The 23,704-nt window shown below is 41.1% G+C and overlaps 1 protein-coding gene across 4 annotated transcripts in view; it reads right to left on the bottom strand.

The window, feature by feature from the left end:
- Window positions 1-8,217: 8,217 nt before the first annotated feature.
- The window catches only part of plxna1b (plexin A1b), a 180,199-nt gene continuing 164,712 nt past the window's right edge, over window positions 8,218-23,704 (bottom strand). For 2 of the 4 annotated variants that reach the window (XM_079342273.1, XM_079342274.1), the window contains exons 23-32: window positions 22,669-22,735; window positions 19,086-19,232; window positions 18,611-18,770; window positions 18,182-18,285; window positions 17,778-17,886; window positions 15,803-15,993; window positions 13,329-13,498; window positions 12,835-13,047; window positions 12,602-12,752; window positions 8,218-11,770 (exon numbers count right to left, since the gene is read on the bottom strand). In XM_079342273.1, the coding sequence (XP_079198399.1) occupies window positions 11,675-11,770; window positions 12,602-12,752; window positions 12,835-13,047; window positions 13,329-13,498; window positions 15,803-15,993; window positions 17,778-17,886; window positions 18,182-18,285; window positions 18,611-18,770; window positions 19,086-19,232; window positions 22,669-22,735 (1,408 nt within the window). In that variant the 3' untranslated portion in view covers window positions 8,218-11,674. The remainder of the gene's footprint in view (window positions 11,771-12,601; window positions 12,753-12,834; window positions 13,048-13,328; window positions 13,499-15,802; window positions 15,994-17,777; window positions 17,887-18,181; window positions 18,286-18,610; window positions 18,771-19,085; window positions 19,233-22,668; window positions 22,736-23,704) is intronic. The other 2 variants (XM_079342276.1, XM_079342275.1) reach the window with 1 other exon arrangement.

Genomic DNA, 23,704 nt, shown 5'->3' on the forward strand with positions numbered 1-23,704 from the left:
ATGTTGAGGTATAAAATCACTCCACAGGTCAGATGGCTGGACTGGCCCAAAACACTAGTTGGATGGAATTTGTGATTTCATCCAACTAAATCGTTTGCACATCACTCTGAGACTCAAGATGGTATAACTTCCACTTTCGATGTTGTTGATGACTGAACAATTCATTTTTGAATGATTCTTAGATTCATTTTGCTACTTCTCTGTTTTGTAAATTACACTCAAAACATACGTCTATTAACAGAGGTCTATTTTTTCATCCACAGAGGCAGAAACTTGGATGGGATGGTTGTGTTAAGGTGAAGCGACAGTGTCTGCTAATGGACCTCAGGCTGAAAACTTTGCTTGAAGTGGGAGACACAAGATGTGAAATCACACAGTTACAGTGAGGCATGACACATCAGGTAAACAGCACAAATGATGTCCAAGACATGTTATTGAGAGCATAAAAAGCTGTATTTAGCCATATAAAACATTGATTACCCCAATGTCTGAAACACAACCTTGGAGTATGTTGGTTTTATCCACAAACTTTCATGCTCTAGCTACCTGCCCATTAAATCAAGCTTATGAAAGTTCAGAGAACATAAATTCTCCATCTTCTTAGGTGCAGAAGTTTCCATTAGCACCCTTTTTACAATATATTTCTATTTCCCTGCCATTGGTCTGAAGTGGGTGGGACTGAAATTGATATGCACCATTTAAGAATCTGAAACTCATTATATGAAGTTGTGTATATTCAAATAAATGATAAATCTGATACAACTGCAGTGGCTTTAAGACTAGAAATGTGCCTCTTGGAGAAGACAACTTTTAAGCAAAGGATGTCTATTTAAGTACTCTAGTTACAGGGCTCTTTTATTTGGAATGCAGTCTGGTGTATGACTCACTGACACATCTTAACAGAACAGAGTCATTGTTTATGTTACACATGTGCTTTTCCAGCTGTGACATGTTAAAACATCTGTGTTGAAATAGATTTACAGCAAAGGAGCATGAAGGGACCAGAGGGGCACAGACAAAATTAAGTTTTCCAAAACTAGGTTTGGGAACCCAGGACTCTCCTCACAGTCATCCCTTTACGGTGGTAATCTTTTCAGATCAGCGAACCAGTCAAATGTCGGAGTCCTCTCCACCTTATACCATCAACATCCAAATTATAAATAGCTGCACTCAGCTATCCATAATCCATAGAGGTCAAGGCTTTCATCATCTGAAAAGTCATACATGATTGGATGTTTGCCTTCAGCCAATCTGAGAAGAAGAAACCAAAACAGTGTATGATAAAAGCCAGATGTGCCAGATGCTTTTTGTTTTCAACAACCTCAAGGCACGGGCATCTAAACGATTGACTCTGTGACTTAAATCCTTTAAGTAAGCCTTCTGACTGTCTCACAGCTTTCAGCATTTCAGAATGTACAGTTGCTTGTCTGACACACACTCGAACAATAAAGTAAGCCTTTTTAAACTTTTCACCACCACAACTCCTCAACCACACTTTTCCAAAGCAACTCTGGTTACTAACATAAGTAAGCGCTTGGGTTAGCTCCTTTATCCCTCAACCCTCGCCCCTTACCTTTATCCCTTTCCCCTTTTCCATCCCTTCATTCCTCATTCATTCATTTATATCCATACAAATCGTGAAATGCAATACATGTTCTAAATTCCTACCTCTATGGAAGTGGTCTGTATTAGTGAAGAGAGCATCAAATTATTCCATAATATGTTATCTTCGTTGTTCACCATTCATTTATTTGTATTTTTTATGCATGAGCATAGAATAAACTCTGATAAAATGAAATAAATGGAAAAACAAGGCAAGGAACAGTTACTGCTAAAGTGATGATGTCATATTTCACTTGGGTGCCATGTTGCAGAGTGGTTCTACACAGCTTTCTCTGACAGCCCAGTCATCGCTCTGGCTGGTCAGGCTGACTTTGACAGGAGCTCAGGTGGAAGAAACAATGTTGGGGGTAAAAGAGATTGAGGAAAGGTCTGATAGGACGCCTGCTTCATCTTGGCATCACCTCCCTGGACTCTGGGCTCATTTCACCTCTCCTTCCTTTTTTTCTTTCTCCCTGTTCTTCGCCCACAGGACTCAGTGGAGCAACGGAGGGAAACAGAGCTGAGCCACCTCCACCTGGTTATTATCTGACAAACACCTGCTGCCTCCACACCATGCCTAGTTTCCTCTTCTTCTCTAATTTGCCCCTGTTTAGAATCTTTGTCTGCCGTTGCTTCAACGGGTTCATTTTCATTTCTTTTCACTGTGGGTATTTGAATAAGTGACACAGGCAGTTGAAATTCCCTTTTCTTTTTCAAACATCCTTTTTCTTCATATTTGGTCCTAAAAATACATTGTGTCTGTATTTTGCAGGGTTTCTTTTCAACATGAACCCACAGACATGTCAAATTATTGATAACCTGTCTTCTCTTAGGCAAAACATTTTGCCTTTGTGTGAAGTGCAAGGTGAAATGTGCTAAACCAGTACTTACCATCACTCTAATCTCACTCCTAACAATTTTGTGATGATTCATGTGTGACAGGTTACCATGACTACCTGACAGTGAAGGCACTTTTCCATCCATCTGTGCTGTAGCAATTGCATCCACCTTACCATGCTCTAACCTTTCCTTTCCCTCCCCTCCATCACTTCTTCCTCTCCCCTGCAATACACATGCCATTCACAGGGAAGAAAGGAGAAGGTCGAGGCTTCCGGCTTCTTTGAAAAACAGAGGCTACAGAAGTACTGAACTCAGCCAACAAAGGCTGGAGAGAGGGAGGCACAAGCAACAGGGGCTATTAAAAATTCATAGCAAATAAAAAAGCACTGGAAGTCCAGAGAGTGAACTGTGCACAGTAAACTTCTCTTTATGTTGCCCAGCTCTCCATCTCTCTGTGTTACAATCTTTTTTTCAATTCTACTGGCTTAGAGGCTCTCTGACTTCATCGCATAGTTTTTTATTAAAAAAATCTCTGCAAGATATCATGCCAATTCTGGCACACACATATTTTAAAAAATTCTTTTAAAAGAAAGCATGTTATTAATAGAAGACTCAAAGCCACTCCCAGTTGACTTACTACTAATGCTATTAGATTTACACAATTATTTACTTACACTTGTTTTATTAGTTTTATTTATTTTGTGCATTTAAGTCAGATCAATATGTGCATTTAGTCCTAATACACTGAAGAAAATTGACACAGGATTATATCTTTTGGTTGTTGATATGGAATTAAGTCATTTTTATTATCTCTCTGGTCTCTGCAGAAACTGATATATAGGCTGCTAGCATATGCACACTGTGACGCCCCTGCTCAGTACATAAAAGCACATCTGAACATTTGGCAGCTGGGCTTGCTGGGAGATGAGCTGAAGCAGCAGAATTTTCATATCCTGTAATAATTCAAGACGCAGTATTCAGACCATCCCATCCACTGAAGGTGAAACTAATAGTTTATTTAATAGGGGTGTAACAATACCCTAACTTGACATGATGAGGCAATAGGCAATATTGGGTACAAGAGAATGAGACGATATGAGAGGAGACGATATATTGAGATTATTTTAAGGACAACTTCAATAACATGTCTGGGAAGTTATTTTCTATTTCATTAAAAGTAGAAATCAATTTTCTAAAATTCCTTAATTTTCTTTACTATTCCTACAATTCCAAAAATATTAATTCACATATTGTAAGATACCTAATTTGCTGCCCTATGCTCCAATTAGGAGTTTATAGAAACAAGAAGAACTTACATGATTTAAATTGAACTTAAACAGAACTCTAACAGTGATGTTATGCTATCCGTTTTTTCCTTTAGATTACGCTAATACTGTGCTAGTAGTATTCAAACCGAATGGTGTTAACTTTTGTCTCGCAACAGATTAGGAAACACGTGTTGTAATTCCCTAAATCGTTAGCATTGTTTTACATTCGTCTTAAGTGTGTTTGCTAAGAGTATCAGCAACAAGAACACACACAAGAGTTTTGATGGTCATGGTCATCATAAAGTGTATTGTCACATGTGCCGTGTACAGTTTTTAAACCCAAAGGTCAATGAACAAAAGCACCCCCCCCGACACACACACACACACACACACACACACACACACACACACACACACACACGATAGGCTCATCACGGTGGTTAATTAATTGAGCTATAAGGTTCATATTGTCAGTTCCATTGCCAAGCAATGTCTGTGCCTTATCCCAATCCCACAATTCACTTGATCACAAGCTGCTGTGTTTGAGACATTACCAAGAAATTATTTATTAATTCATGAGCAATGGGACACAACATGTCCATGTGCCATCAAAGTGACAACGGTAAATGCACAAGAGGATGACATATGTGTGGAGATTAAGTAAAAGTAGCATGTTCAGAACAACTTTGCTGATCCCACATGAAAGGCTGACAGGCTTAATTCAGGGGTTAAAAGTCAAAGCTTATAGACGGAATATTTTAGAGAATGAGAGAGCATCTGGTATCCTCTGATAGGTTTAATTTGCATCAATAATTGATCATGAAATGTATAATTAGTACAGGTTTTAAGGCGATTCACGTATTTGTCTCAAGTAAACATATTATTGTATTCCATCTGTTCTCTTTGGTTATCTTTAAAAAAACATGCACTGCAATTTTATCTTTTTCAGCAGCTACACGTCATAGCTAATTACTGAGCAAGAACAGGAAGAAAAATATTCTACTTATTGTCCACACAAACAGCTCTATCACGAGCCTTTCAAATAATTACAGAAAATATGTACATATCTATTTGACTTCTTTGTTGTGCCCCCTCAAAGCTTAATGCCACAATAGACACAGAGAGAGTCATTCTTCTCTCAGAGAAAAAGCAGCTTTAAAGTCTGCTTCACTGAAGCTGCAAGACAGGGGAAAAAATCGTGGCTAAAGACACACATTTGAAGATGAAAGCAGGCTGTATCGTGGATTTGTGGGTGTGCTTGCACATTTGTGTGTGTGTGAGAGAGAAAAAGAACGAGAAGGAGCTGCAATTGGCTGCAGCTTTATGAATAGTTCTAAAGCATTAATCTGGCATCAGCTGGAGGAGTTGTGATTAAATTGACTGACGATGTCATGTGGAGGAAGTCTGAAATTGACCTCCCTGACCTCCAGACGGCACACAAACCATTCATGGATACTCACATAAAGCTGATAATCAAAAGCAACACACACAAAGACACACACAGATACACACACACACACACACACACACACACACACACACACACACACACACACACAATGATACACAATCATGAAGATTCCCACACACAGACTCAGTTGATCTCTCCATACTCGAATGGACGTTTGAGCCAAATCAGACAGACTGCTCAGGGTCCTTGGGGATTTGACCCATCACCTGGCGGGTAAGACAGGCGAATCAGACAGACCACTTCTTCCTATTCACAGCAGGGCATCTCCTCGGGGAGCTGTGTGTGTGCCTGTTTGTGTATATCTGAGGTGGAAGAGAAGCTCAAAGGTGAACAAGGTGACACATGGAAGTTAAGGTCATCTCATTAACGATTTAAAGTTAAGATTTCTTAACCTAACCTTCTCTGCTTCGAAGGGAATTGTGAAGTATATCAAATAATAAAGCACATTATTATTCCAAGAAAGCCTCAGTCATGAGCGGCTAGGCTGTGTTCACCAGATTAGGTCTAAAAGCCTCTATACAGGACCTCTTTAGCTCTACAACGTGCCATATAGATTGTCAATTCATGTGTGTTAATCAGACATCAGGAAGCTTTAGGTCAGTGGAGCAGGAAATGGATTTTCTCTGGCCCTTACAGAAGATGCCAGGCGTAATGGTTTGTACCTGTGGAGAAAGAGAATCAGAACATAAGACTATCAACCAGTGAACTCTGTCTTCACATCAGATGCATAGAAGATGAAGAACGCTTCACTTAAATTAACTCACTGGCCTGGAGAAGATGTTGGAGATTTAGAGGACATATTAACCGCTCATTTGAACTGTAAGTAGTTTGTTAAGGATAAATGCAGACACAGAGTATTATTTAAGAGATTTAACTAGAGGATTCTTAGCCACTCAGAGCTATCAGCTAGCTTCAGCTATTCATTTCTGATGGCTAATGGTTTTATGGTAGCATAAAACAAGAGTGACAGTTTTAGCTAGCTAGTCTCTCTTTATCCTGGCAAACACTACAGATGTATTGGCAGGGAATAACTCCTCTAAATTAGAGCTAGATAACTAAGGGCGATTACTCAAAATCAGACATTCAAAAAAGTAAAGGCATTTGAAAGGCAAATAATTAAACACGTTTATTAAATCTGCACTTATTGATGATTTTAACACAAGTTGCTAACATTGTGCCAATACAATTTCCTTATCTATGATTTTTTTGCTACATTTACAGAAGCTACATGCTGTTTCAGATGTCAACAGTAAACTAAGACCTAAGCTTTAAGTCTCAAAATAAAAACAAAAGATGCTAAAATGCTCTGTAAAGAAGAGAACAACAGTGCTGGATGATAATTCTCTGTATAACTAATACACAGTTGTTTAGTACTTGCTTTAAAATTGAGGAATGAACTGAAGCATCCAGTGTTTGTCAGTTTCTTAGGAATCACAGCAATTCTTTCACAGAACACTGACTACATCTGTAGTATATCACCTTGCAGCACTTGCCTTGGGGAAGCTCTGTATGCTGACTGCATGTGTGTGGTGGGCTGAAGGTTGGCAGCGCCTGTACCTACCCACCCACTCTCCACCTTCAGATTCCCACAGCAGCCATGGCTACCACCTTCCCATCACCTGGAGAAACAAAAGCACGGCACTTACCAGATTGAGTTCATGTTGCCCCTTTCCCACCATGCAGTTGATTTAACCCACATTGACAGTAACCAAAAGTCTCCTCAGTTAAGATAGATTTCCAGTTTCACTGGTTTAAATGTGTGATAAAAGACAGAGCCCTTTTCAGTTTTAACTGAGCAAGATTAAAGAGGAAAGAGAAAGGGAGTGGGGCAAAAACAGATCATGACTTTATTAACTATGGCAACAGAATTTTGCATGCAGGAAGATGGGAGGAGGGAGGCCAAGTGAGGGGGGTGGGGGCTGAGCATCTTGTGCTTTGTAAGGAATTTATCATAATGTTCACACTGCAAGATCATTTGCCTCTTGACAGGATCATTACGAGATTCAGTGCTCCCACGACCATTACGCAATTTCAGCGTTCCTCCTTGGATGGAATTTTAATTGAATTAGCCCGGCTGGTTACACATGGTGCAAACGATAACATTTTCTGTCTATCTGGGCTCATTGAATCTGTTGGGAGGGGGGGCTAATGCTTTAAAGCAGGCTGAGGAAAAAAAAGGAAAAGGTGGTTTTGGTTCAATCAAATCTGCTTTCTTCTCTCTCTGTTCCTCCATGCCTTCTTGTTCAGCAACAATACGTAGCATGAAAATCACTGGGCCAGCCTTTCTGAGCCTGCTGATGCTCTGCTGTATTAACAATCAGAGCCACTCTTCCATGTAAGTGCCCATGTAAGCTGAGGGCAGTGCGAGCATGATGTATGGTTGGGGGGTAAATGTGTTAGTATTAACACCTCCGGAGAGTAAAACCTCCACCAGCCACTCAAGTATATTCCCATCAGAATGATTAATGATGCGGGTCCTGTTATGAAAGAAGAGAGCAAAAAGGGAAGCTATCACGCTGCAGGCTGACAAGAGGGTTTCTCTTTACTGTGAACTGAAATTCTTTGATACTAAATGACACAGCCCATTAAAAGGACAATTTTAGAAACATTGAAGTTCTAATGCTACACAAGCTTCAGTAAATCAATTAGAATTACCTTTTACAGCAACTTACATTAAACGGTCATAAACACATTTCAGAACTGGTTCTTGCCTATCAACCTAAAGGTTGAGAGTTCAATCCCTGGCTGAGCAACATGTCTGATGTGTCCTTGGGCAAGACACTTAACTCCACACATTGCTTCAGTGGCGGTGTATGAATGGTGTACATGTTGCCTTGGATAAGTTAAAATTTGCAAAAAGGAGTGATGCAATTATCGGATATAATAGATATGCATTATTCAGGAATCAAACCAGAAGGTGTGTGATGTGGAATCATATGCTGATTTCGAAAGTACATGAATATGAAATGCCATTGTATGAACATATCGGAACAAACTTTTTTTCTCAGTAACATTCAATAAAAAACCCATGACACGTTATTTAGCAAAAAATGTTTAATCTCTCCTTGATGTGTGTTTATTTACAAGTAGTAAATCTGCAAAATAGGAAATAACAGAATATTTACACAATGAATGTTAACCTGCAAACTTGTGACAGTTGCTTCAAGTCTGAAACTCTGCATGTGTCGGACTTATTGTAGTATAAATTCATTTGCCCGCTCTGTCCCAAATTCATTTGATTTGTATTTCCTTGAATTCTCTGTAACTTCCATCTCAAAAAACAAAAGAAAGAAGGGCAACTACTGAATTATTTAATATCAGAGGAAAGCAGGAAACAGCAACAACGGAAAACAGAATGGTGCCAGAACTTGCATTTTAAGTTTTGTTGGGAAAGTGTGACACAGCATGTGTAAACCGCTCAGAATTAATCATGATCCACATTACTGTATGCTGAATCTGCTCATACTGAACACATTGGAGTACATTTATCTCCTTTGACAGAAAAAAAACGTTTTTAACCAGTGTGTCTGTCAAACCGCAGTCAGCATGTTGTTGATGTGACAAGTTGTAAATCAGCAGCTAATCGTCCCTTCCACCTGATGACACCGAACTCTCTTAGAAAACACACATGCCGTATACCACTGATACACAAAAATCAATTATCCCACCAAAACAATGCAAAATGAAAGGCAGGTTAGGATTAATGGGAAGATGGGACCCAAGTTGCAATAAAAGGCAAGTAATCATGCAAACGATGAACACGCCATTTTCCCCCCCAGCAGCCACTTAAATCAACCAAACTGCAACCAGAATACGACATGAACCTGAGGATAGAACGAGAATGTCTTTCAAGAAGCCTGACAGATCACTAACCGGGTGTGTGTGCTTTAGAATGGAGGGAGGGGATTTGTCCTGCTGTAGAGTCTACAGGCACTGATCGTTGACTTGTGTTTAAAATGTTTGTAAAGTAGACTCATTATATTTTGCATTAACAGACATGATTTTAGAAGAGATTATTGAATGTGTAGCTAAAATGAAGAGAAATATGGATCCTAACATGGGCAGAGTGGTCCCTAAAGACTGAGGCGTATGCACCTGTAAAAATTAACGTCACCTCATAGACATGTAAAGAGAATTGTGTGTTGATATTAACTTTGGAGTTGTGTTAACTTTTCTTGGATCTGAGAGGTTTTTTTTTTTCTTTTTTCTTCAGGAGCCTGGATTAAAAATTGAGAGCAACAGTGTTTATGATCAGCACAAAATGACAGCCCTAATGTGTGACAGAAAAAACAAGGTACAAGAGTTAAAGCAGCAAGTCACAGTTCCACCACAAACACACAGATGCTCATCTGATGCAACAATTTCATTTTGATCCTTGAGATCAGGAAAATAAACCTTGAGGTCGGTCAAGTACTTCAACTTCAGGCAAACTAAAGAGAATTTCTTCTTCTGAGTACCGTCAAATGTACAATTTACAAAAAATAAAAAGACATAAAACAAAAATAAAAAACAACCTGATTATAAAAGAATGGCAAACAGCTTTTGTTCATCATGAAAAAAAGTATACAATTAACAAATTAAAACATCAACAAAAACATTATACAGACCACAGTTTGGTTTTTGAGCAAGCAGAAAAAATGAATTGGAAAACATTATTTTTCACCACAAAGTCAAAAACCCTGACTTCAAAAAAATAAAAAACAAAGAAATCCTTTAAAGAGAGCAGTAATAAAAAAGCTTAAGCCACACATGGCAATAGGCTAGTTCTGAAACAAGAGCTGCAGGCTAAGGGGAGGATTACTCAGCCTAATGAACAGAGGTATCTCACCTCCATATCTTTCTATACCCCCCATAGATAAAAGCTAAAACCCCGGTCTCAAATAGATAGGTTAAAGGTGGAGAGAAACACTCTATATCTTTTCCTTTCCCCTGGATTGGGGTATTAACATCTGGAAAATGAAAGACAAAAGTGGCTTTAGGCTGAGAACAGCTTTTCCCTCTTTCTTTCATCACTGAGGGGCTTGGCTTAGCTCAACCTGACCTCAGTGTGGCTTCTGTAAACAGCATCTGAGAGGGCCAACACTTTGGCTTCTCTAACAGGACTGTGTCAGAAAGTTAATGACCCTTTAAAGGATGATATCACAAACTCAGGACCCCGACAGATAGATATGATGGCTGGGTGCTGTTGGGGTGAATGGGAGTATTTTCAGGTAGTGCAATGTAGCTACTTCATTGTTGAGTCACTAAACCATGATCCACTGAACCATCACTCCTTAAACCAGTCGTGACACAGGATACAAGCGTGGCCATGATAAAGCAACAATCCTGTGTGTGTGTATATTTGGTTTTCTGAAACCAAAATATTGCACTGATTGAACTAGAAACAACAGCAACGTTATGTCATCAACGTGACACCATGAACTGTGCTAACAGGAGAAGAGAGACAACTTTCTGTCGTCCCACTTCACACTTTTTTTTTTCACAAAAAAAGAAAAGAAAAAGATCTTATGATGGGTCCAACAATTCTTTTCAGTCACTAGGCAAGTTCATATTCAAAATCATACGGTAGCACATTCCATCTAACAAATTGTCTTTGCACTAAACAACATTCAAAGAAAACATGGCACAGTACGACTTTTTTGATTCTTTTTCGTTGTTTTTTTTTTTGTCTACGTTATTTTTTTCTTTTGTACTTGAAATATCAAATCATGTTTCATTGTTGTTTGTTTTGTGTTTGTTGGCTCAAAATGAAAAAAGAACAACAACCAAAATGTTTCTCTCCAATCTTTTTTTTTTATGTTGCTGTATTTATATAATATCTATATCGTCTTCCTTTGTAACATTTCTGTAAATTGTGCAAATTCAGCAGTAATACAAGTGGCGAGAGATCAGAGTGGGCAGTCGATTACATTTATACAAAAAACAAAAACAAAAAAAAACAAAACCTAACATCCTTTAAAAATGTGACACCCTTGGAGTCACATTGCCTTGAGAGCCTCTCTCCATTGGCTCATCATGTCCTGCTAATGATGCCATATATGGAGTTCCTGTCCAGGTTTCCTTTGTTTGTTTCCTGACCGTGGCGTCAGTACGGCGAAACTCCTAAAATCAAAATCAAGCAAACAACAAACACCAACATCCACAATAATCTAATGCTGTCTGTTGACATGTTTCTCCATGTGCACGTGTGTGAACAAGTCCGGTGTCCAAGTCTCTCACACAGACACTAGCCCACACACTGTTCAGGGCTGCACACAAACACACACATACAGATGTAAGCGCACACAGGCCCGCCCATCTCTGCTGAACCCCCCCCCCCCCCCCCACCCCCTTTTACAGTACACTGCTTCAGTCTGTTTGCAGTTCATCCGTCATGTTGTGGGGGTTTGGAGTTGTGTTTGTTGTCCGGATGAGAGGAGCGCGAGAGAGAGAGAGAGAGACAGATGGAGATGAGAAGTGACGAAGAAGAGGAGATAGAGGTGCTGGATGGTCCTCAGCTGCTCAGGGCCATTGTGTCGATGACCTGCTCCAACTTGCTCCTCAGTCTCTGTCTCCTCGCCTGCTCGTCCCGTTCCAACGCTGACAAGATCTGAAGATGCAAAGTAGAGAGCGGAGGTCAGGCGACAGTACAGGTAGCTAACGTTTGCTTCCAAACATGAAGACATTTTCCTAAAAAATGTCCCCAACATCCCACCTCGCTGGATCATATTTGATACGTATAGTTCATTCTTTTACAAAGCCATGCATCAAAGAATGCACAAATGAAGTAAGGTATGGAATTTAATGTTAGGTTGAAATAACCTGTTTCCTTCAAATACACACTCTCTTGATTAAGGACATACTCAAGATTCTGCTGCTCATGGTTTCTTTCTTTTTTTGAATGCCTAACGCATAATCCCAGTATTCTCAGGTGTCAGCTTTTCTAGACCACTGTTATGCAGCTGTCAATCAAACACAGCACTTGCTGAGTATTTTTCTATATTTAATAAGACAATGGATGTAAAGGCTGGTCAGGAAGAAATCTGGGAAGACATACATTTAAAATCAGTACGTCTTTAACGGTTACCTCTTTTTTTTTTTTTTAAAGATTTGTTTTGGGCCTTTTTGCCTTTAATGATAGAGGGAGGACAGTGGATAGAGTCGGAAATCAGGGAGAGAGAGTGGGGAGAGACATGTGGGAAATGGGCCACAGGCCGGACGCGAACCCGGGCCGCCCGCGCGTGAGGACTGAGCCTCAATACATGGGGTCGCGCGCACTGCCGCTGCGCCACCGGCGACCCCGACAGTTACCTCTTTTAAAAAATGCCCTGCATGTGAGCTTGATATATTTTTTTCTCAACGTTTAACATGAAAGACCTGTGCAGAGCTTCAGGCAAGGTGTAATTAATGAGTTTCTTCTGAGTGTCTTCAGCTTTCTCACCTCATCCTTGTACTTGACAATGTAGGAGTAGATCTCATGTAGGGCTGACATGCTGTTGAACTGGTTTGCGTGCAGGCGCGACTGCTCTGCGAGGTACGCGCTCATGTCCTGGTCACTGATGACCGGCATCCTGGAGATGTCCGAGTAGTACCTGCAGAAAAAAAACACATCATTTTAGATCTTGACCGTTTTATTTGAAACATCTTTGTGAAATGTGACTTCAGTTTTCTTACCTCTCTACCCAGTTCTTATAATTAGGGATGTCTTTAGCATAAAGCAGCTTGTTGGAAGGCGAGTCTTTCCCGAGTTTATGCTCCGATGTTGAACAGGAGTCCATGAAGGTCTGAGCCACCACAGACAAGCAGGCGTCTGTGATGCTGTTCTTATGGATGTCAAAGACAAACTGCGGGTTCTTGATCACGTTCACCCAGAACCGCAGAGGAAGACTGGGAGGATTGAGAGAACAGAGGGATGAGCTGGAGAAAGATTGAGGACTCGACAAGCTGTGCAAGGTGCAAAGAGCACCGCAGTCTGAGTGAGAAAACACCTGAGGCAAGCGAAATAGGAACACTTAACATTCTGCAGAACTGAAAAAGTTTTGCATTATTGCTGCCTGAGAGTAAACTTTTTCATACTACAGCACGTTTTTCACAACACTAATGAGACACAAAGCAGCTACTGAACACCCTGAAACGTAACCTTTCACAGCGGGCACACGGAGACTTACCAGTTGCTCTTCCATGTGTGCCGTACATCGGAATCTGATATGGAGTGTTTGTCTGCCTGCTCATCCAAGAAGTCAAACATGTACTTGATGGCGAGAGGCAGAGCGCTGCCTCTGTGCGCTGTGCTGAAGATGGTCTCAAAGAGGTCATCCACAAACTTCTGGAGCGTACCCTGAGCACAAGAACAAACAGTGGTTTAGTAAACTTGGAAAAAACCTTACATTTCATTGAACCCCCTAAAAACACGAGCCGTCTTTTATGGAATCAGGTAACATAAGGTTGTACAGTGAAGGACGTTAAGGTGCAAGCTTACACACTTGTGCATGCACATAACATGAAACAAGCGAAGGAGAGAGAGGATTTGAGCAGACCACTTAGAAAGAGCCTGTGCGTGCACCTTCTTCTCTGTTGGTGGTGGTCTAGCTGAAGGCGTTGGCTGAAGACACGCAGGTGTTTGAGAATGACAGCGCTTTGCTTTTAGTACAGTGTCTTTCTGAAGAGTTTGTGATGGTGCTAGTCAGTGTTCTTTACAGTATTAGGATTAGGCCCAAGGAGAGTTCATCCTGAGGCTGTTCTGCAATGTTTCTCAGCACATCACAACTCTGGAGATTCTGAATCCTCAAAAAAAAAAAAAAACTCCTCGGAAGTTGAAACAATTTTATATTTCCCACAAGCGTTCACTGTCTTCGCTTCCATCTTCCAAGCATCCATGCCACCTTTCCACAAAGCCTTATTTAAAGCAGCCAGAAGATGAATCTGCGTTTTCTTTTCGTTCACACACGTTCACATCCAGAAATCAACTTCCTAAACATACAGAGCTGTGGGGGATGAATTAAACAAGAACAAGCTGCAACGATCTGGTTTCCTCCATTGTCTTCCCCTGACTTATATTGCCCCTGGCTGAGGTAACACTGAGAAATAAAAGCCTGAGACGTACGGCACACTTTGCATGTTGCTGCTGTGCAAGATGTGGCCATGCAGTCAAAATGTATGTCATCTTTTGGAGCTTAACAAACATGATGAGGCTTCTCATAATGACTAATCTGGATGGTGTAGTACTATAGGATGTTTAGTGCAAAGCATATAGAGAATAACTGTTATTAGCATCCATATTTTACAGAGGACTTCGATTTAAATACGGTAAAGACTCCATTAAGGACTCAAACAAAAGAGCTGGTCATGTTCTGGACACGATGTGAAACCAAGCAGGTACATTTCAAACTGAAAAGCACAAACATGTTTTAACGCTTTCTTGAGTTGTTGATGGAATGCAGTATCAAGGTTATGTTTTCACCAAGGTTAGGTAAAAACAGACCTGAAAGTGTAGGCCAATGATTCCTTAAAGGCAGGGTTGGTAGTTTTTGAAAACTAGCATAATTTTGAAAGTCGCATTCTCTTTGTGCTCCCCTCTGTGCTCCTTCAAAAGCCCCGCCCCTCACTTACATGCAGTAGCACCATTGGTCCAGAAGCGGACCTCAGCTCATGCTTTGAGTGTGGGCTCGTGTGTGCATGGGGTAGAGAACGAGCAGAGAGGGAGGTCATAAAACGTGTACCGAGTGCAGACATTGGTCAAAGTTTTTACGTGTTTACAACTCCTACAGATGACAGATTTTCTGTTTTCTTTTTCAGAGCACATGAATTATTAATTACTGTCAGGACCTAAAGACAATTTTAACTAAAATCTTAAAAGTATATCTGGAGAAAATGACCAACCCTGCCTTTAAACTATTCATGCTCCTTTGATCCTATTATTAATCATTTCATAAAAATATGGATATGGGCCAATCCGATGCATGCAACTGAAACTTTTGCTTTGCAGGACATTGGTGTATTAGACCAGACACAATCATAAACTGACCCACTTTTCAGGAACAGAACATCTGCAAACCTCAACACAGCTCTGGTAAAAATGTTACACTGCAGCAGCTTCAACAGCTCTAGAATATAAAATAGTCCCAGGGCTGAAGAATGTATTTCACAAAACATTTTAACAGTGACGTGAAGTGCATCAAACTTTTACTCCGTGGTGGTTACTCAGGGATGAAATCCACATAGGCTGACTGTAGTTTCTCCAGGACATAAACACAAACTCTGACTCCAAATAACCTTTCAGATCATCATCTGAAGACGCACACTGCATGAAAAGCTGAGCACAGGTTCCACAGAGTGGTCCTGAGGACATGGAGAGATGTGTTGAGTAATGATCGCAGTGTAAAGGCCTGAGCCTAAAAGCCCCCAGGCTGCCAACAGAGGGCCCAGTAACACCAACAAAACAACTCAATAGTCAAAGGTCAACCTCCTAATTAAGACACACTCACAGTCAATCCTGTGCATATGTGTGTCTTTGTACAAAAGGTTATGAAAAATGTTAATGAGCTTTGAGACCATCACCAAACAAAGGTCAGGGGTAAGGGCTGCTGGTGGGGAAGACAGATGTGGGTTTTTTTTTTTGTGTTCATCTACATCTTCTGGATACCTTTGTGGCCAGCAGTCTGGTCAGGTAGATTTCAGAGACCATCTTGCTCCCTCTGTCCCCTTCCCTCTGGTCCGAGTGGTCGTGGTTTTTGACCAGGTGCCAGAGTTTGGTGCCGCTCTCGAGGTCGGGGGTGATCATGGGTGTTCGTGAGCGCAGGCTGTCTGGACTGCTGGCTGTCCTCAGCATGCTCTCTGGAAGGAGACACGACTTAAGTTAATGGGTCACAAAGCCTTGAATACACGTTAAGATACAAAAAGAGTCAAACTGATGCTTTAATTTATCTTGGGTTTTTTTGGCACTTAGAAATGAATAAATAAAATGGGACAGAAGCAGTTTGGAAGTTAGACTGTTGTGCAGAGCAACAGACCCGATGGTCCTTTTTAGTAAATCCTTTCGAGGTTTGTGAGTGTTTTTAAGAAATCGTGTTTGATAAAGTGAAATAGGTTTGGCTTTTAATCAAGAGATCAGAAAGTCAAATGTATCTAATAAATGACATTTGGGACCTCTGGAGGAGAAGGTCATTATAAGTGTAAAGCAATTTGAAAAGTTTATCAAAAGCAGCACGTAACACGATGACAGTCTATAGTTTATTTCATTCATGTCTACTTAATCACCATCTAAAGAGTCCTGAGAATAAAAACCACGTCAATAAGAAATCTTGGGCGCCTTCTAAGAGCAATCTTCATGTGAAGTTAAAAGCATTTCTAAAAGGTGACAGCTGCTCCTGCTTGCGTGTCACTCTTTCACTCCAGAATAAATTTGTCTGTCACTCTCCCTCCCTCCTCCCTTTGCTTTGTTGGACAGTGATCCTCTATTTTTGTGACACAGAACATTATGCTTTCACGTTTTGGAATGCTTGTCACTTCCGTGACAAAGCAGGAAAGGATTGAGAGGTTCAAAATGTCACAAGAGAACGTGGACCAGGAAAGTATGAGCTTAAGTGTGATGGGGGCTATTTATGTGTATGTCATGGAGGCAGAGCTCTGGAGCAGAGTTACGGTACACCAGAGAAGGATGAAGAAAATGAAAAGAGAGGAAGAAAGTGAGAAACAGAGGACCACTTCAATCTAATCCTTAACATGGGCCAAACATTGTGTTTGACGTGACATGTCTGCAACGATGGCCTCCTGTTTTAAAAACAAGGAACCTTGATTTGGACTCTTTGGATAATATGATGAACTCTTGCATTTTGGTACTTTTGAGAAAGGGCTTTACTTCCAGCCAGCAGCCGTCCTGTGAGATATCTAATGAGATTAAACAGATTACTGTTACTGTGGTCAAAGAGTTGTCTTTATAGAAATATTACGACTATGACATTTACTCTAGTGTAACTTACATACATTACATTTTTATTTCTAAATTAAATAAAGGCAACTCATATCTGTCCCATATAAACATTTTACAAGATAAAGAAAATAGAAATGATGAACTTGCAGAACAAATGAACAGTCTGAGTATAATGATGATGACTCTAACAATTAAAGTGTGTTTGAACCTCCAGCCAAATAAATACCAGTTAGAAAAAGAGGCACAAAGTAGTCAACCAGTTCTTCATCTGATTCACCTGAGAGTAGCTGACAGACATTAGATGAGTCTGCTGTATAGTTTGCTTACAAATGATCAGACATGACATGTACATGTTGTTGTGTTTAGTGGTGGTTCCTGTTAGCGTGATATTTTTAAAAACTATACAGTAAGTAAGAAATGATGTGAAAGCAGTTTGCTCCTAATTAGCATCTTGGAAGAAATCGATTTACATTTACATTTATCTTATGAAATGAGATGACGCATGCTTACGCTTGTACTACACACAGACACACACACACACACACACACACACACACACACACACACACACACACACACACACACACACACACACACACACACACACACACACACACACACACACACACACACACACACACACACACACACACACACACACACACACACACAGTCAAAACACACACACCTTCTCTCGTACCGTATCGGCTGAGGGACTTGGTAAATGTGGAGGAGTTGGAGATGTTGTAGGCTGAGTTCTGTTTAGGCACCAGGGCAATCACAGAGCCATCTGTCACCTGAAATGGAATTTTCAAAATCGGTTATTATCACGGTACAAAAGGTCCAGCAGCAAGATGATAGTCCAACCTCAATTAAGATCACCGAGATTTTCCTGTTTACTTTCTTCACGACAGATTTATGTAAGTGGCTTTCAAATCAATGGATACATATGAAATATAAATCACATCTATGACAGTGTTTCCTTTAGTATAAACTTAAAACAATAAAACACATGACAGTGATATGGAGTAACTGCTTGACAAGAGTTAGTTTGCGTGATTGGACTTGTGTTAGGATTGAGCAGCAGGGTACCTGGTAGTGAGCCAGGGTGTTGAGTCTCTTCCAGTCATTGTCTATCTTTGTGGTCACGTCCTCGTCTTGTAGGATGATGCGAGCCATCCGACCCTGCCGCCATTCTGTCAGTCAGACACACACAAACACACATCAACATACACATGAGGAGATACAGGTACCATTGTGTCCATGTAAATAGCAACGTTATTTTGACTTTCTTAAGAGTGTGACAACAAAGTTAATGGAGGGATGAAGGAAATTGGCTTTCGTGTCTTATTGTCTGACTTCTCCCACTTCAATCTATTTTTGTTCAGAATAGCTTCTGCTGTGTGAAGGGCACCCTCCTGCTTCAGAGAGCCCTTGAAATGATTCCACATTCACCCCCTGTGGTCGTGCACCTGTGCTTAAAATGTGTTCTTTGTGTCTTTGTGTTCTCCGTCTTCTTACCCAGGTCCATGTCGGAGGCTTTAGGTCTCTGGGAGTATGGGGTGCCTTTGTACACAGCGTCCAGCAGCTTCTCCTTCACTTGCGTCACTGTGTCACAGTTCAGACTCTTCACCGTCACCTCCGGAGCATTCTCGTTCTCTGGGTTCACACAGTGCAGCGTCTACGGAGGCATAGGTCAGAAAGAATGAGTGGAAATGTTAACTATTGATGCGAAGAAGCATGACCCTGAATTAATATTTGACCTAAAACTGGCACTTCATGCAGCAGTCTAGAATCAATAATCAACAGTGGAACAGTAAAGATGGGGGTCTTTTTTGCTTTTCTATTGTTATATAGATTACCAATTCTGTCACAATGACTTTCTGCACGTTAAATCTACTGTATCAGTGACTGTGGTTTTATATTTTATCATCCTAATAAATCCAAATGTGTGGCCCTCCAGTCTGTATTCACCAATATGTACACAAATACTGACCAAAGTCTTGTAGTCAATCTGCTGCCTGATGAGTTTGTCCTCGCTGAGGGAGTAGCGGGCCTCTCCTGTGATAGAGTCTATCGGCCCCTTCTCCATTTGCTGCTTCATGGCACAGTACAGCATGAAGAGAGGCTCGCCAGCACACTCCTGGAGGCAGGGTAGAAAAGACGCGGAAGAAGAAGAAGAAGTAGGAAGGAAGAGGACGGCAGAAGTTAATCACCAGGGGAAGTGAAAGAGAACAATACAGGCTGCTAAATGCAAATGCATAAAAACTTTACCAACAAAATAGTAAAAGCAAAAAGTGTGTAGCTTTCCAATTATATTTCTAATCTCCTTTAAGCCAATCACAGGCTGAGCAGTAAATGACGAGGGCATGGGGCATGGTCTGTGTTGGCTGACAGCTTGCTGGAAACGAACAAAGTACAGCACACACCATTTTTCTCCCAGACACACTCTCCAGTCTCTCCCCTGTGTGTCGTCTTGAGAGAAAAAAAAAAGAGAGAAAAAAAGAAAAAAAACTTCTCTTTGTAAATCTCTGTTAGTGTGTTGGTGTGTGTGTGTGTCTATAAGTAAGTGAGCAAGAAGGAGAGGAGAGTGTGTGCGTGTGTGTGAGTGAGTGAGTGGCAATTGATGGAGGAGTTAATAGAAGGTTAACGACTGAGGGGTAAAAACGCTTGGAGAAGCACTTTGGTGTGTGAGACGTGTCAACCAGGCAACGAGCATTGGGATGTTGGGCCGCCGTCTTTCTTTTCCTCTCTCTCTCTCTCTTCACACCTCTTTTTCACTCGCTCATTGGGCCGGCCTGCCAAGTCAGCGCTGCCTGTTTTAATAACTGCTCTGTTCTGCTTTAAAGGATCCTTCTGGTTTTTATAACTTTCTATTAATAATAATATACTCATTGTACTTCATCCTCTGTATGAGACATTAGCTCTGACTTTATATTTGGGCTCACTTTAAGTTCTTTAGATGACTGTTGAGATGATCTGAGGACTGAGGCGGCTTATACACAGTTGTCAAATATCCTGAGAGGCCTGGAGATAATTCACAAGTTGAGATTAAATAGCAGATAAGTATATTCTGTAAGTCTCATCAGGCAACTTTAGGAAATGTAAATCTTGTTTATTATAAATATTTTTACAGAGCATTCAAAAGTTTCTTATGTTCTTTGTTCTAAGAGAACATCTTCCTAGCCTACATCCTGTACTGTGTCTGTATGGTAGCTTCGAGTGAACATAGGGACCTTTGAAGGATCAGTTCAAGTAAAAGAAAGAGGACTACTGAGATGGTGTTTTTTTAAGGAACCTCACATATACATGTTGACCTTATTGGATAAACACTGGATTCCTATTTTTTAAGACCATTTTAAATTTTAAGTCTGCACATATTGTCACTGTCATATACAGTACACTGCAATGCACTCTGGGCAGTGACATCAAATGGCTGCTTCAATCTTTCCACTTTCCCTGAGGAGGCGAGAGTGGAGCTAATACTTTGGTGTCTGTGTGACAACTGCTTGTAAATGTCAACAGAAAGAGAGAGATAGAGAGAGAGTACCCAGAGTGCATTGCAGTGTATGCAACCATGGCGGCCTACCTGTGAATGTTTGTGCTTTTGGACGATGATGATGCATGTAAAAGAATCCAGTGTTGATCCTATATGGTCAAAATGTCTTTATAGGATGGATTCCTTTAAAGACGACTTGTTCAGGGAAATAATGGTGTAAAATTATGAACTGTGAAGAAATGTCATACACTGAAATTATTATTTTTTTGTCATCTCACAGTTCTCTTCTATATATTTTAGACTACTGTTAAAAGACAACTAACCCACACTGTTTTGTTTTTTTTTAAGTTTGGATGTGCCATTTTCACCTGGCAGAGGAGACAGAGGAAGTCTATTGCCAAGTCCTGCCCTCACCCTTCAGACGGCCACGTTCATGCTTCAACACGTCAGTCAGTTTAGTGAGCTGGCTGCTGTCAGATTAACTCTGTGGGAAAATCTAGCACTGCCTGCTTCCTGTGGAGAACACACAGCACACCGGCTGACGTCCTCTTCACATAAAAAAAAAACAACAGTGTAGTGCTGCAGCTTCACTCTTTTGTCTACTGCAGACTGCTCCAGTGTAGAAAACAATCCTCAGTCTCCATGTTTAAGAAAGGCTCATGTTCATTTAGTGAAGCTGTGTTTTTTTTTAACCTCGGCATCATATTGCAAACAGTTTAGCTATGTCCTCTTTCACTATAATTACCTAATCCAGCACATTATCATACAGCATCCATAAAACAGTCCTCTCAACTGAACCCACCACACAGCAACACACAGCCCATCTGGTGCATTTAAAGAAAAACCACGTTTCTTTCAAACCAGCTGGTGCAGAAGAGGACAACTCAACCCTTAGAGTAAGGTAATGGACACAAGGTTATTTTCCTTACTCCTGTTCCCTTTGGTAAGAAAAGCTTCATCCATTTACGTTTGAACCACTTGACTGTTAACCATCTCTATTCACACCTGGCTGAACCTTGAAATTATTCCAGGCTTTTCTTTTATCTGACCCTCAAAAAACTCAGAAGATTTGCAGAGGTTACATAAAACCTGGCTTGGTAACTTTTCTGTTGGCTTAAACCAGTCTTGGGTTCAGTGCTCTTCACTTTTTCCTATCCTTCTACTTCCCCTCCCATTTCCTCTTACACACTTTGTTCCTTGTTGGAAAAAAAAAATCCTTCGAATTGTTTTCATGATGTTTGAGGTTGGTAAACAGATAATGTAAAATATTCCCAAGCAGCTCCTCTGGTAGCCCACTCCCCTGTCTATGAACCCAATTATGGCTGTCTAGTCTCACATTTGAAGCCAAGCTACAGACATACACGCACGCACCCAGAATGGACACACACTCACACACAGATGCCAACTGGGACCCCCCCGGGGCTTGGCTTGTTTGCTGTCCACCAGAATGTATGTCCTGGTGGGGGCTTAAGACCCCGCTGCAAACTGATTAGCCGCAGCCATGTTTGAATGTGGAGAATGCACGAGTGGAAACAAGAATCTAGCACAGTTTAAGCCCCAATAATTCTCTCTGATTCCATATCAGAGGGACAAGAATTCAAAAAGAGCAAAAGAAAATACAGACACAGAGACGTACAGACAGAGAAATGAGAGAATACATTTGTGTAAGATCTTTGGTTTCCTTTTTTCGCTAAGCTCCAAAGCTCTGAGGGCGGATACAAACACACAGCTATGCCTACACACACACACACACACACACACACACACACACAGACACACATTTTCTGGCTTCATTAGAACCCAGTGAGGGACACAAAGAGAGGACAGGTTGGTGTGACGGGCTACGGCCATCACAAATACATGGCCAGTTGTGTGTGAAGAGCGCTTCAGACAGCAGATTCAGAGAGAAGGAGAATTTACCACATGAAAGATGGAGGTAAGGGATAGGTAGCCCGCTGTCTTATCTAACGCTGCAGCTGTGCACGTGTTTGTGATGCATTTTCATGTTCTCAAACAGCAGGTGCATACATACTGCTTTTCAAAGTTGTGCAGCGTCTGTCTGTGTGAAAGACACATTTACCTTGAGGAACTTGTACAGCAGGAAGGTGAACCAGTTGGTAAGCATCTTCTCAGCAACCGACTCCGTCCTGAGGGAGAGATGATTGGGGAAGAGAGGAAGGAGAAGATGAAGGTCAGGGGGCAACGAGAAGAAGAAGAGAGGAAGGATGGGAGTGGAGATGAAGAAAGACAAAGAAAACAAAGATGAGAAGGTGGTTTTTCACCTCCTCACAAGACCTTGCAGAAACGTCTGCACTACACACTAGGACCATGGATATGATGTGTGTGCATGAACCAAGACTTTCATCATGGGGGGGAGGAAGACATTTACACGCTAGAACATCAAAGAGAGCACTCAGCGTTATCAATTGTCATGCAGTAAGCTTTCAAAACAGCCCCCCCCCACTCCCCAGTACCCTCACATGCACATATTAACTTGGCACAACAAATCCCTCCATTTCTTTTATTGTTTCAATCCCTAACCCCCCTCTATCACCTACAAATCCCCCCCCTCCCCCCAAGCAAACACACATCTTCATTAAAAAATACAGCAATTAGTATAATTCGCTAACTTCTCTTGTTAATCACAAACCTGCCGAGTAATGAGGGGAACCTCTGCACGTGCACGCCATCGAGCGGACACACGTGATCAGTCGGCGAATGAGCAATTAAAAGGCATCGTAATTACGGACTTATTGTGTCTAATTTGTTAAACAGCTGAAAGGGAGAGCGGCAGTAAGGGCATGCGAGGGGAAAAACAGAGTGATTATTTCTTGCCTCTCCGTCATCGTCCTCAGATTTACTACCTCGCTTTCCGCAATCCTTCCTTTTCACATTAGAGAGTAACAGGAAGAGTGCTTAACTACTATTCCTTGTATTCACTTGGATGAATGGAGGACGCAGAGCTAAATTGAACTGGTCTTGTGCTGGGTTACTCGGTTGTCTAACTGGGCCACATGTCCACACTTCTAGCAAACACCCTTTTTGTCATTAGTGTGTACAAGATGCAAGACTAAAAAAAGAAGGTATTTGAGCAGCTGAGGAATAGCAAAGAACTA

Source organism: Symphodus melops, assembly GCF_947650265.1.
Source record: "Symphodus melops genome assembly, chromosome: 4".
In the NCBI taxonomy this organism is placed as follows: domain Eukaryota; kingdom Metazoa; phylum Chordata; class Actinopteri; order Labriformes; family Labridae; genus Symphodus; species Symphodus melops.